The sequence below is a fragment of the Pelodiscus sinensis genome, chromosome 5 (genome assembly GCF_049634645.1).
Source record: "Pelodiscus sinensis isolate JC-2024 chromosome 5, ASM4963464v1, whole genome shotgun sequence".
NCBI lineage: Eukaryota > Metazoa > Chordata > Testudines > Trionychidae > Pelodiscus > Pelodiscus sinensis.
Genome location: NC_134715.1, coordinates 9,196,264 through 9,209,805, shown reverse-complemented (window position 1 = coordinate 9,209,805; position 13,542 = coordinate 9,196,264). Strand labels below are relative to the sequence as shown.

Below are 13,542 nucleotides of genomic sequence, written 5' to 3'. Positions count from 1 at the left end.
GATATTTGGGTAAGCCTATGTTGTATATTAACCTGGTGTGTGGCTGATCTTTTGGGATCAGAAGAACCTATTATTTGAGGAGACTGGTTGGAAGGAAAAATTCATCTAAAAAAACGGGTTTTTTTTAATACTGTTATAAGAACTGGAATGCCTCAGGAACTGCTATTATGAACTCATATGTGGTGAAATAGAAGTTAATTTTTGTGGCTCATCTGATATATCTTATGGGTAATAGCCATCAGCACTTTGGGATAGATTTGGCCTGTTTCTCAAAAGCATGACCTGAATACTGCACTCAGTTATGATCCACAAAGGCAAAATGGCAAAGATACTTTAAAATGGAGAGGAGACCTAGGCAGATGAGATTATCTTAGTGTCAGGGGTTTTCAGGTGGTTGCAGCAGTACTCTCTTGTCAAGATGAGAACATATCCAATCATCATAGTTCCTATTTGTATAGTGGCATTACATCTTGAATACTGTGTGCGGTTCTGGCCACGATATCTCAAATAAATACCTCAGAACTGGACGGCTGCGTCTAGACAGGCATGATTTTGTGTAAATACTTTTAACGGAAAAGTTTTTCCATTAAAAGTATTTCCGCAAAAGCTTGTCTAGAATGGCACGGATGCTTTTGTGCAAAAAGTGCTTTTGCGCAAAAGCATCCGTGGCCAGTCTAGACATGATTTTACAGAAGAAAGCCCCGATCATTAGCCATTGGCCTGTCTACACTGGCCCTCTCGTGCAAGAGGGCTTTTTCCCCAAGCGGGAGCGTAAAAGTATTTGCGCAAGAAGCACTGATTTTGTACATTACAAAGTGAGTGCTCTTGTGCAAATTCAAGCGGCCAGTGTAGACAGCTGGAAAGTTTTTGCGCAAAATCTTGCCAGTCTAGATGCACCCGACACGTAGAAAAGGGCAGGAAAAATCATTAAGGGTATGGAACAGATTTCATAAGAGGAGAGGGAGTAACAAGACTTGGACTCTTCATCTGGGAAAAAATTACAGAGAGGGGATATGACAGAGGTCTAAAAACAAATACCTGGTGTGAAGAAAGAAGAAAAATATTATTTTCTTCTTTAAATAACACAAAGTTCACCCAATGAAATTAATATTCAGCATCTTTGAAGCAAACAGAAGGAAATACTTTACAATCCACACATGGAACTCCTTGCTAGGGGAGATTCTGAAGGCCAAGAATATAACAACAGTCAAAAAAGAATTAAGATATGTTCCCGCTATTAGCAACCCGACAGTCTGTGCATCCCTAGCCTCTGGAGGCCCAAAGGTGGGAGTGGAGGACAGAGGATGTATCACTTGATGATTGCCTATTCTGTTTGTTTCCTCACAAGCACCTGGAATTGACCACTGTCAGAAGACAAGATACTGGACTAGATGAACCATTGACCTGACCCAGTATAGCCATTTTTATGACAGACCAAATTTCACCAATGTTGTTCTTTTTGAAACCACATCTGCTTTTTGTAACAATATAGGAGTGAAACTTAGATGCATATTTACCAATTCCCCTGATGGCTTTCCGAACAGCTTCAGCATCCCTGGATGCACTAAAGTCTGTGTAATCTCGAATGGTTCCTCTGCTTCCAACCTAGAGATCAAAAACAACATTTTGAGAGCTAACTGCAAGGAGTTCTGGGTTCGAAGTCTGACAAACTGTTTCCATCTGCTTCATATTTTCTCCAGGGCAACAATAAACCAGTGTTTAAAAGTTAATGGAACTGAGGGCTGGGAGTGTAGATTTCCCACAGTCTAATCACACCTCTGATGTCAACTCTCACTGGACTCATACAACTTCGCCTCAGTTTCCTTACCCATCAGTTAGAGAGCTCCAAAGGTCCCCGTTCAAAAAGTGTAAAACTAAGGCCACTCAAAGAGCCCTGATGCTGTAGTTGGGGACTGTAATATCTCATGTCCTCTGTGAATACATAATATACACTCACCACGGTTACATATGCACAATGACTCACTAAGCCATGGTGACATTTGTTTTTTTCTTTAGCAAAACATTCGTTTTTGGCAGATTCACGACAATATATCCCATTTTTAAAGGCTTTTTGAAGTATTCATATTCTCAAACAGTAATGGTAGATTTGTCCTCCCTCCTTTAAGAGAGCGAGTGCCATTCCACAATAACCATTCTTCTATTAAACTGAAGGAAAATTCTAGTTCTGGTATTGAGACACACTGGGGAAATGGTGATTGCACAGGCTTGAAATGCTAAATATTGAAATAACTTTCAGTGGGCATGACTGGAATATAAATGTCAAATAAAACTAAATCAGATTGTAGCAATGTAAGTTATCATAATTACACTGCTTTCCCTATAAAATGTCAGTGTGCCAGAGGGTAGATGATCATTATTAAAACAAGCAAAATTAGGTCTGGGTGGTAATTAGGGAAAAGTAATTTGAGATGCATAGTGCTGCAGAATAACATTTAAGGTTAAACAGATCTAGTTCACAGTGGACATTAACTACATTTTTTCTAAACATTCAGGCTTTCGACCGAAGAATGGCTGCATTGTTAGAATAAGGTACAAACACTGTTTGGTATATTAACAAAATAATCCTTTTATTCCACCCAATTTGGGTGTAATGGGGAATTATCAGCAATAATGTATCTGCAGTAAACTGATTGTTGTGTCATGGGGGGTTGGTGCATTGTGTTAGTGGTTCAGATAAAAAGACTTAAGTTCGACTGTTGGGGGATAAAAGGGAAATAGTTTGTTAGTTGCATCTTAGCTGTGATTACCAAAATGTTTTCAAAGCAGAACCTGATTTTGGGTGTGTCTCTGTAGTGAAGCGGCAATCCCACTTCAGGAAAAAAAAAAAAGGGTTAAAACCAGCCCTTGGAGAGGGCTGTCCCAGGAGCCGGAAGTGGGCTAGTGACAACCAATCAGGGCTCAGCTAGACCATATAAAAAGGGCGTCTGCAGGAGAGGAGCACTTTTGCTCTAGCTCTGGAGGGAGAGGGACCGAGCTGCCTGCTAGTGAGGTACCACAGACACAGCAGTGCTGCAGAAAGGCAGAGTGAGCAAGGAGAGCACTGGGCTGAGTGAGCCCAGACAGAGGCTCAGCAACAGAAGCCCGAAGGGTACTATGGCTGTAGGGACCCAGCCAGGGCAGCAGAAGGCAGCAGGTCCATGCCCCTTGCCTATGATGAGTGGCCATTTCAGACTGCAGTCTGCCCCCGAGGCAAGGGACTAGATGACAACTGGCAGTAAGGTCACTGAGGCAAGGTGGGTATTGAGGATAGTGAGTTCCTTGAGGAAGAAAGTGCCATGGCAGTGAGTCACTAACTGAGACAGTCCCTTTCATGTTAATTGTCTGATGGTGACCAACCTGACACACCTAGGCTTGAAATGCCGTGCGGAACATGGAGCGTGGGGTCAGGCATCCGCATGCAGCCCGGAGTCAGCAGGACTTCCACTGGCCCCGGGCTGTACGCGGAGTTCCACATTCCTCCGCAGTCCTCCTTTGAGGAAGGAAGTGCCTATCGACTCGTCAACAGAAATTCCATCGACTACTCAATTAGTCAATTAACTGCATTTTAATATCCCTAAATTGCACACTGCTACGTTACCTCACAGCTCTTTCTAAGCAAGTACATTTATTTAAGGTGAAAGCATTACAAAGCACACACACAAACAACAAGAGGTCTGGCAGATGATCAGTACGTCAAACTGCATGAAGCATTTTTCTGTGGCTAACAAATTCATAACTTGCTTGGCTCTGAACAAGCACACGCATGCTTAATTTAGCCTTTCCTTTACATCGCTTGGAGTCTTTCTGATCTTCAGAGACCCTGTATCATTCAATGGTTCTCTCCTAAAGGAGAGCTTCCAAAGGTGGAGTATGGACGTGAGACTTAGTGTTCATTTCCCCCCCAGTTACTTTGCAGGAACCTCTTCATTTTATTTGTCCCAAGAGTTCCTTCTTGTCTGACACATTGTTTCAAGGAGTCTTCAGAACCTCACAACACTGTCCAGGAACTATACTGGCCATTCAGTTTACACAATCCCACAATAATACATTCACAGTGGCATTTAAAATACAGGGGACTCCAAAGCCATTTCAACTTAATTCAGTGAGATTTCCTAAAGATATTGCAAGAAAGTGCTACGTCTGTCAGACTACTCATATCAATTACAAGGAGGTAAATGAAACATGCTACATTAGGAATTTTACATGCAGTTAAAAATGCAAATCAAATGTATTTGCTATTTGGAAAGATCCCAATGGCAAAAAAACTCTGTTTGCAATGCCCACTTATGACAAGTAAAACCTGCAAAATAATGCTCTGTGAAATTTTCATTGTTTTAATAATGACAATTGTTGTATAGAGACTGTTTTATCTTCAAATCATCACTCTTCTCTCCAGATTGATGATGACTTATTTTCCTCTCTCATGATACATACAACTCAAAGGAGCCTGTATTAATAGTTAAATTTTGCTTCCCCTGGTGTGTTTCACATTGTTTTCATAGATCCTTGATTTTGTCTTCACTAAGGGTATGTCTACACAGCAAAGTTATTTCGGAATACAGCTGGTCCCCGAGTTACGAATGGTCAATTTACAATTGTTCGTACTTACAACCAAATCTCCCATTAAGCGTTTGTAAAGGCGGTCCCCAAGTTACCAACACGATCTGTGCTTACGAACAGCGCAATCGCATGTAAATGAATGGGGTCCGACTTATGAACACTTCGAGTTACGACCAAGTGTTTGGTCCGTAACTTGTTTGTAAGTTGGGGACCGGCTGTAATGGCCATTATTCTGAAATAACTATGCAAGCATCTACACAGCAATTCTGCTATTTCGAAATAGCCCCTCACCAGGGCCATTCTAAGTTATTCCTCCTGGGGTTCTAAATTGAGATAGCACGTCTACATTAGGGAAGCTTGCCTCGGACTCATTTTGAGGCTTCTGAAGCGTACATGTGCTATTTCAAAACAAGCTATTTCTGGAATAGCTTATTTCAAAAGAACCGTGCAGTGTAGACATAGCCTAACTGAATGGAGTGTAATAATCTCCCTCTATTGTGAAACTTCACAAGCTGAACATTTTTGTAACTTATTTTTTGACAAAAATAAAACATTTTTGGTGGTTATGATCATTAACGGAGGGCTGCTACATTTAAAGGGGCACAATATAGAATTACAGATTTGAAGACAAAGCATTCACCTTAATTTAGATACACATCTGAAGGGGACTCTTCCACAGGTTGGGAAGTTAGACAAAGAAGCTTACTGCTATAAGTGGTTTAGCAAGTCCTGGAGTATTGTTTAACACCAGGCTATGTTGCAATAGTATTGCACAACTATTGCCCTCATCACAGACTCCTTCTGCATACCTTGTTGCCACACAAGTTAAAAGCACTTCCTGTTGAACACATAGCAAACACACACAAACAAATTATTCCCCAGTAGTGTCCATCTTGTGGATTATTGCCCGCTGACAAAAATACTGCCCTGTGCGGCTACCTTAATGAAAAACATAAACAGGGAAGATATACTTTGAAACATCGTGTTGTTCTACATATTCAGTCTTGAATATTTAGGATAACCTCGGAGTCCCAATATAGCACCACTATGATTGTTTATAATCTGAACATGATCTTCCGTACTGTAATACAGGTGGTCCCCGAGTTACGAACACATCGACTTACAACCGTTCGTATTTATGGCCAACCTCCCATTAAGCGCATTACAGCCGGTCCCCGAGTTACAAACACATGATCCGCACTTACGAACAGCACGGTCATGTTTAAATGAATGTAGTCTGACTTATGAACAGATGGAGTTACGACCAAGTGTTTGGTATGTAACTCGTTCATAAGTCGGGGACAATCTGTACTTGACAAGGTAGTACACAGGAGAAGCTAAAACGCACGTGAAATTGTAATTGAGAAAGTAGCTGGCACTGCAACACCGGCTTCAACTCTGTTGGAACCCATACTAGTGAGAAATTAAAGCTAGCTCAGGTATGTCTACACCTGCTGAAATCACAACTGATTGCATCGCAGACATACCTTAAATGAATCAGGAGCAGAAATCCCATTTGAGTGCCTTGGGACATCTGCTTCTCACTTAAATGCTTTAAAAATCCCACCCTACGGCTTTAGCATCAGGTTGTCTGTTTATAGCCAAAATCTGATTGATCTGGGGTGCTGCTTCTAGAGGAAATAGCTTAATCTGCTTGCAGGAAGCTGCTGCTTTTTTTTTTTTTTTTTTAAACAATTGTGGGAGAGGCAAGGGCAGGGATGTAAAAAAGAAACTTGGTTCAGCACTTCAGGCCGCATGCAAGTCCCACTGAAGCCAAAGGAAGTTTGTCTGGGCATCGGATGCAAGATCATGCTCTTTTGGTTACTTCCTTTCAGCTCTGCTTGTCCTGAGGAAGCATAAGGTTATCTGGGAAAAGTGGATGTGTGCAAAAAGTATCCCTAGGACAAAGTCTCTGCTAGCTGTTCATAGCATGCATGCTACAGTAGCAATACAGTGTTGGCGGGAAGTCTCAGGAATGCGCTAACCATGTGCGTCTCTAACTGCTTCTTTCAATGCTCTGAGCCCAAATATGTCCAGAACAGTGGGACAGATAAGAGTGCAGAACTGGGACTGTGCACATTTTTAGAAAATGAAGTAACTAAGTCAACATTCCTGAAAGACTGAGGTCATAGCCGGTTTGCTTTTTTCCTCTCCACGCCCACAAGGATAGCACTCCTTCCCTGTTTACTTACAAGTAGGGCAAGGGAGTTAAGAGTCTGGTTATGGATTTCCAGTCTTATGTAGTTGATCTGTGCATTTTTCAGTGCCTGGCCAGCTTCTTCCCAAGATCGCTCACTAGCACTGGCTTACAATAACCTTCAGTGGGAGGAACTAAAACACCCTCCCTCTCATACTCTTTCAGCAGAGAGCCAGTAGCTGACACTTTCCAGCTCTTCATTTTATTAGTTGCGTTATAATGGTGCCTACAAGCTGCAGGTGAGACCAGGAGTCCATTGTATGAGGCTCCGCATGAAGTTCCATCCCCAGAGCATTTAAAATATTTATAGTCAACATATTAATCAGAAACAGCTCAGAAGGGGATGGGGGTGTCATGAGCGGACAGCGGAAGGAAATAGTAGCTCTTGGAGTAAGGAGATTCCAGATGGGAATTCGTAAGAGTTGTGGCTGGGCAGAGACACCCCACCTGGAAGTTTTGGGGTTTTATGTTTGGGCAACAAAGGGAGCCTGAAGACAAGGGCTAGAGACCGGTTCAAGTGTGTCTGATAAATCCCCCAGCTGGTGAAGAAAGTCGCCCAAGTCAGGAAGTGTGTGGCAGATGTCCCAGTCCAGTATCTTCACCATACACACGGCCAAGCTTCATTTACAGCAAACATAGGCTGGCCTAAATGGAGATGGCTGATAAATGTGTCCATTTCCCTGCACAGTGCAATATGTATACATATTGGGCCAAATTAATTGACCGTGGTGAGCTTGCATGGGAGAGAATTTGGACCTCTGTGTCTATGTACAGTGGCTTCACTATGCTTACTTGTATCTCCCATTCAATGTAACTCTGTTGATTCTGTAACTTCTCAACTAGCCATTGGTTTAAAACTAGAATATTGCTAATATTTGTATTTCATTTTTATTGACCCCCCTCCCACTTGTAAATAACCAGAAAGGAGGAGAGGGGGAGAACAGAAAAATAAAGGAATCGGTAAGAGAGGGAGGAGATCATCATCTGTTAGGACAGAGGTTCCCAACCTTTTTTATACTGCGGACCAGCAAACCCATTCACAAACTGTAGGCGGAGCAGCATATTTTTATTTGCATATTTGCAATTGGGAGCCCCTTTGCTGGGAGATAATCAAAGATTTTTTTTTAAAGTTAGACACAAGCTTTTCACTTGTTTTGTGGGGTTCCTCTTTTCCAAATTGCTACCTGCTCTAGATCTAGGAGGTCAGCCACGCCTCTGTCCCTGGGGGCAGCCTGCTCTTCAATCTAAGAAGTATGATATAAATCTCAATTTTAATAAAGAAAGAAAAATAACTGTAGGAAACTACGGAATCTACAATCTGATTTCTCCAGAAACACAGGCTGGCACATGGTAAACCAGAAGCGTAATCAGACTCATTAAAGCCATCCCTTACCACCTGGGATTACAATGTAGGAGTTTGAAAGGGACAAATGAAGCCACATCTTACAAGGTGACTATTTTACAAGTAATTGAATCTTGCCTCAAGTCACATTTCCTCGGCTGAAGATTTGTCCAAATTTCGATGCAGCAAAACTGAGCATTTGTGGGCTACTGCAACAATGGCAGAGTAAAACAAAATAATTTCAAAACACTGAATTAATATCTCAGATTTACAGATGTCAACTGACGGGATCTAAGTGTAGCCCACATTACAGAGTGATAGCGCTTACAGTGAGAAATACTAGAGTCAAAGTATGACAGTGACGTTAAAGAATGATTCTAGAACCTTTCCTCTCCAGCTAGAAAAAAAACTTTAGAATAAATTCATGATAGGTCAAATCGCAAATATTCATACTTGAGATGAACTCACTTGAGGTCTCATGCTCTCCTTGCACAGTAACTACTCCTTTACCAGCCCCCAAATCAAACACTGGTCTTTCACATGCTAAGACCTTCTACTCAGCAACCATTTCCCTTATTTCATATGCTCTATTCCCTTCATTCAAAGGACATATTTGTTACTCAGAATGTCTCCATTCTAGTCAAGAAGCAAGTTTGAAATGCAAACCATCTACATGATGATTTATAGCTGCAATCAAATGCATGCACGTTGCATGAATGGTGTTGAAAGAAAGTACAGGCAGTCCCCAGGTTACGTACAAGATAGGGACTGTAGGTTTGTTCTTAAGTTGAATCTGTATGTAAGTCAGAACTGGCGTCCAGATTCAGCTGCTGCTGAAACTGATCAGTTTCAACAGCGGCTGAATTTGGACGCCAGTTCTGACTTACATACAGATTCAACTTAAGAACCCCAGGCATCCCCAAGTCAGCTGCTGCTGAAACTGATCAGCGGCTGATTCCAGGAAGCCCGGGGCAGGGGCTTCCTGTAGTCAGCCACTGGTCAGTTTCAGCAGCGGCTGACTTGGGGACGCCTGGGGCAGAGCAGCTGGGGTATCCTAAATTCATATTTAGGTCCTTATAAGAGCTGTTTTACCAAAGCAACAAATACCCAGACACTCCCACTGAACAAGCAATCATTAGAAGTGAAAAACATTGGTGTGTCTGAAAAGTTTGATCTTGTTTCTCTTCCACAGTGCTAGTCTTTCTGTGGAAGGTTCAGGGGGAAAAGAATCTCTAGAAAGCCCTGTGATTATTTTTAATATTTGGTTAAACTCACCCAAACTGATGCCATGATTTGATTGCTTCACTGAAAACCTGAAAAAGAGAACAGAATAAGACACTGTGCTAATTTACAGTTACTGATAAAAAACAAAGTTATCAACTTTCCAATGTTTAAAAAACATGGAAGAGTTTTTCAGAAAGCATCTTTTACTGAGAGCCAAAGTAAAAGTTTATAAGGATTAAAATAAGCTAACTTCTCCCAGGAAACTATAAAGCTCCCTTGAGTCTTGGATCATACTCTTGTATATTCTGTCAAAGTACAAACACAGCTCAGAGTTTTGGAATCTTAAGCCTGATCTTTACACGTTTTTTCCATTCAGTGGACATACTGTTTAAACATACTCACTCAGCTCAATGTTTTGTTTAAAACAATCCTCCCGCCCTTCCTGATATTATAAAAACAAAAATCTGGAAAATGTCTTAACAGTAGGACGACTTCCCCTCTCCTCAGATCTGGGTTGTGTGCCTATCCATCACCTGATACCCTAGCTGGGACTGCAAGATTAATTAACACTCTGGCTTTACCTCTCCTGCAAACTGAGTTTTCTTTGCTGCATTAGATTTAAAATGGCTTAACTGAATCCTAGGGGTCTGAATCAAAACAGCTTGTAAGTTCCACCTAGCAGGAACATTTTATGAGGAATGGGTGTGACTGCTACCTTTTGAAATGAATTACAGATCTTGGGCCCTTTCCTCTCCAGCTTTGCTTTTCCGAACAACCCCATTGATTTCACTGGCACTTTTCATTGGATAATTACTTACTAGTCCTAAATTAACTAGTTCCTCACACTGACAGGCATTTTGAATTTGATCATTGATTTATGTTGCTTCAGATACACATAAGTAATGCTGAAATAACACCACAGTGTTAACATACCCTAATTAGAAACCAGACTTTGAGAAGTTTCAACTTATACCTTTTTAAATTACAAAACTATTTCCTAAAGATTGCACATTTTTATTTTGTATTGTTATCAAAGCCCATGGACTTTAGCCGTGTGTGTGCATCTACTCGCTAGAATCCTTCAACCCTTTTGGTAATAAAGATAGCCATACTGGGGTCAGGCCAAAGGTCCATCTAGCCTAACATCCTATCTTCTGACAGTGTCCAATGCCAGATGCCCCAGAAGGAATGAACAAACAGGTTACAAAGTGATCATCCCCTGTCACTCATTCACCATTCATTATGTATCAATGCTACTATAAAGCATCTGAAAACTAAATGTGACAAATGTGATCAGCTACATTCATTGAATCCAACACTGAAGAATTAACCTCCACTACATGAATTCTTGTTTCCAGCAATTTTTTTAAAAAAGTGCACTGTTGGGCAGCTTGTCTCCTAAGGGTACGTTTTCTTTTAAAAACAGGATTTAAAAATCTGTTCCTACAAATGCTTTCAGGAAGTATTTCTCCTTGGCTGTGTCTACACTGGCGCGATCTTGTGCAAAAGCAGCCGCCCTTGCGCAAAAACTTGCTGCCTGTCTACACTGGCCGCGTGTTCTTGCGCAAGTAAACTGACGTTCTAATGTATGAAATCAGGACTTCTTGCGCTAGCACTTTGACGTGCCGCTCAGGAATAAACCCTTTTGCGCAACTGTTCTTGTGCAAGAGGCCAGTGTAGACAGGCAACGTTAATTTCTTGCACAAGAAAGCCCTATGGTTAAAATGGCCATCAGAGCTTTCTTGCGCAAGAGAGCATTTACACTGGCATGGATGCTCTTGCGCAAAAGCACATCTCTTGCACAAAAGCACATGCCAGTGTAGACGCTCTCTTCTGGAAGAGTTTTTGCAGAAGAACTCTTCCACAAAAGAGTTTTTGCATGAGAACGTGCCAGTGTAGTCGTAGCCCTTTAGTATTGGCTGCAAGTCATACCCACCAGGGCGAAGCAAGCAACCCCTGAAAATGAAGCCCAGTATTCCAGCAGTTGCAAAGCCACATGTGGGACGGGCACCTAACCCTACAGAACACTTGCTGGCAACTAGTTAATCACAAAGCAGGGGCTGTTCCTCCTTACGTCTAGCTCACTAGTCATCTTACTGAAAACCATATTAAAACACTTAATAGTTCTCCAGGTCAGCAATTGCTCAGTTGCCACAGGGAGGGCACATGGCCCACAAGGCAAGACATTAAGGCTGTGTCTGCACTGGCATGAATTTCCGGAAATGCTTAAAACAGAATAGTTTTTGTTATAAGTATTTCCGGAAAAAGAGCGTCTACATTGGCAGGATGCTTTTCCGGAAAAGCCCTTTTTCCGGAAAAGCATCTGTGGCCAATGTAGACGCGCTTTTCCGGAAAAGAGCCCCGATCGTCATTTTCACGATCGGGGCTTTTTTCCGGAAAAGACTACTGGGCTGTCTACACTGGCCCTTTTCCGGAACAGTTTTCCAGAATAAGGACTTATGCCCGAGCGGGAGCAGCGTAGTTTTTCCGGAATAGCGGCTGATTTTGTACAGTAGAGCACTGTTGCTTTTCCGGAAATTCAAGGACCAGTGTAGACAGCTCGCAGCTTATTCCAGAAAAGCAGCTGATTTTCCGGAATAAGTGGCCCAGTGTAGACACAGCCTAAGACAGCAGAGAGCAGCCGAAGGAGAGGCAAGAGAGGGTTAACTCCAGCAGGGCACCTGGTGAAGAAGGAGGCTTGGCGTGGGACGGCCAGAGGGTTCCACTCTCTAAAGCCAAGGGAGTGGCCTGACTTTCCCACACTCCCGAAGCTGAGGGATGCGAGGGCTCCCCCCTCTCCGCTCGGGGGGGATCGGGGCTGCTAGTTGCCCCCAGCCCAGATTTCACTGGGACCCGCTGGAGCGATTCACGCTGGCGCAAGCGGCTTGGGGCAGCCTCAAAGTGGCCCCAGCTGCGTGGCCGGCCAAAGCGCAGGGCGGCTGAGCGGGGCAAGCGCATTAGCCTCCCCCACGCCGGGCTGGGCTGGGGAAGCAGAAAGCGGGTCCCCCTGCGCCGAGACACGTACCTGGGGATCCCTGCGAACTGCCCGCGGCGAGAACAGCAGCAGCGAGCGGCGCCTGAGGCAGCAGGGAGAGGAGCGGCCGCCGCCCTGACCCGCCCCCAGCGCTGGCTCCACCTGCCCAGCAGCAAGGGTAGGTACAGAGCCTCCCCCAGCTTCCCCCGAGCCCGCCTGCTCCCTCCCCCCCGGCCTGGGGGCCCCCCTCGCAGACCCTGCTGGGCTGCAGCTCACGCGCCTTCCGTCGTAACGCAACACAACTAACACACAAGTGTTGCAGGGAGCCAGTGCCTCCCGCCTTGGTAGGTGGCCGCAGCTGATTCTTTCTCTTTCTCTTCTGCACGCGGGACCAGACTCGCTGTGCAAACACTGCAGCTGGCTCGGGCTTGCAACGTGAGGGGGCCCGCTGCTCTGCAGCGGTTCAGGGTGGGATCCCTCCAAGCAGAGTGGCACGGTGAGGGCTGGGCTCAGAAGTCTTGTGTCAGCTGGGCCAGCCACAGCCCGCTTGCCTAATACCAGCGCCATTTGCAGGTTACAGGGCGGGATAGGTGGGTGACACGTGGCAGCATATTCCACAGATACAAAACTTTGGCTTGGGGAGTGGTATGTCTCTGTTACTCCAGAAAGGTGCAGTGGTGGTAGGAACGCATCAGGGTGTGTTTTGATACCTACTGCCTCAGAGCTTTTGCTTATTCATATTCATAAAAAATTATATTTTTACAGATGTGACTAGAGGGCTATGTCTAGACTGGTATGATTTTCCGCAAATGCTTTTAACGGAAAAGTTTTCTGTTAAAAGCATTTGCGGAAAAGAGCATCCAGATTGGCACGGACGCTTTTCCGCAAAAGCACTTTTTGCGGAAAAGCGTCCGTACCAATCTAGACGCGCTTTTGTGCAAAAAAGCCCCGATGGCCATTTGAGCCATTGGGGCTTTTTTGCGCAAAACAGTACTGTGCTGTCTACACTGGCCCTCTTGCGCAAATGATTTGCGCAAGAGGGCTTTTGCCCGAACAGGAGCAGCACAGTATTTCCCGCAAGAACACTGACGATCTTCCATGAGATTGTCAGTGTTCTTGTGGAAATTCAAGCGGCCAGTGTAGACAGCTGGCAAGTTTTTCCACAAAAGCAGCTGATTTTGCGGAAAAACTGGCCAGTCTAGACACAGCCGTATACCGGTATATGTTTTGTGATAAATGTTGTGT

General features: G+C 43.8%; 1 protein-coding gene across 1 annotated transcript in view; it reads right to left on the bottom strand.

The window, feature by feature from the left end:
* Positions 1–12,448, bottom strand: part of ANXA3 (annexin A3) — a 32,935-nt gene extending 20,487 nt beyond the window's left edge. The window contains exons 1-3 of the mRNA XM_006133863.4: positions 12,349–12,448; positions 9,375–9,412; positions 1,518–1,605 (exon numbers count right to left, since the gene is read on the bottom strand). Of these exons, the coding sequence (XP_006133925.1) occupies positions 1,518–1,605; positions 9,375–9,389 (103 nt within the window). The 5' untranslated portion in view covers positions 9,390–9,412; positions 12,349–12,448. The remainder of the gene's footprint in view (positions 1–1,517; positions 1,606–9,374; positions 9,413–12,348) is intronic.
* Positions 12,449–13,542: the final 1,094 nt, after the last annotated feature.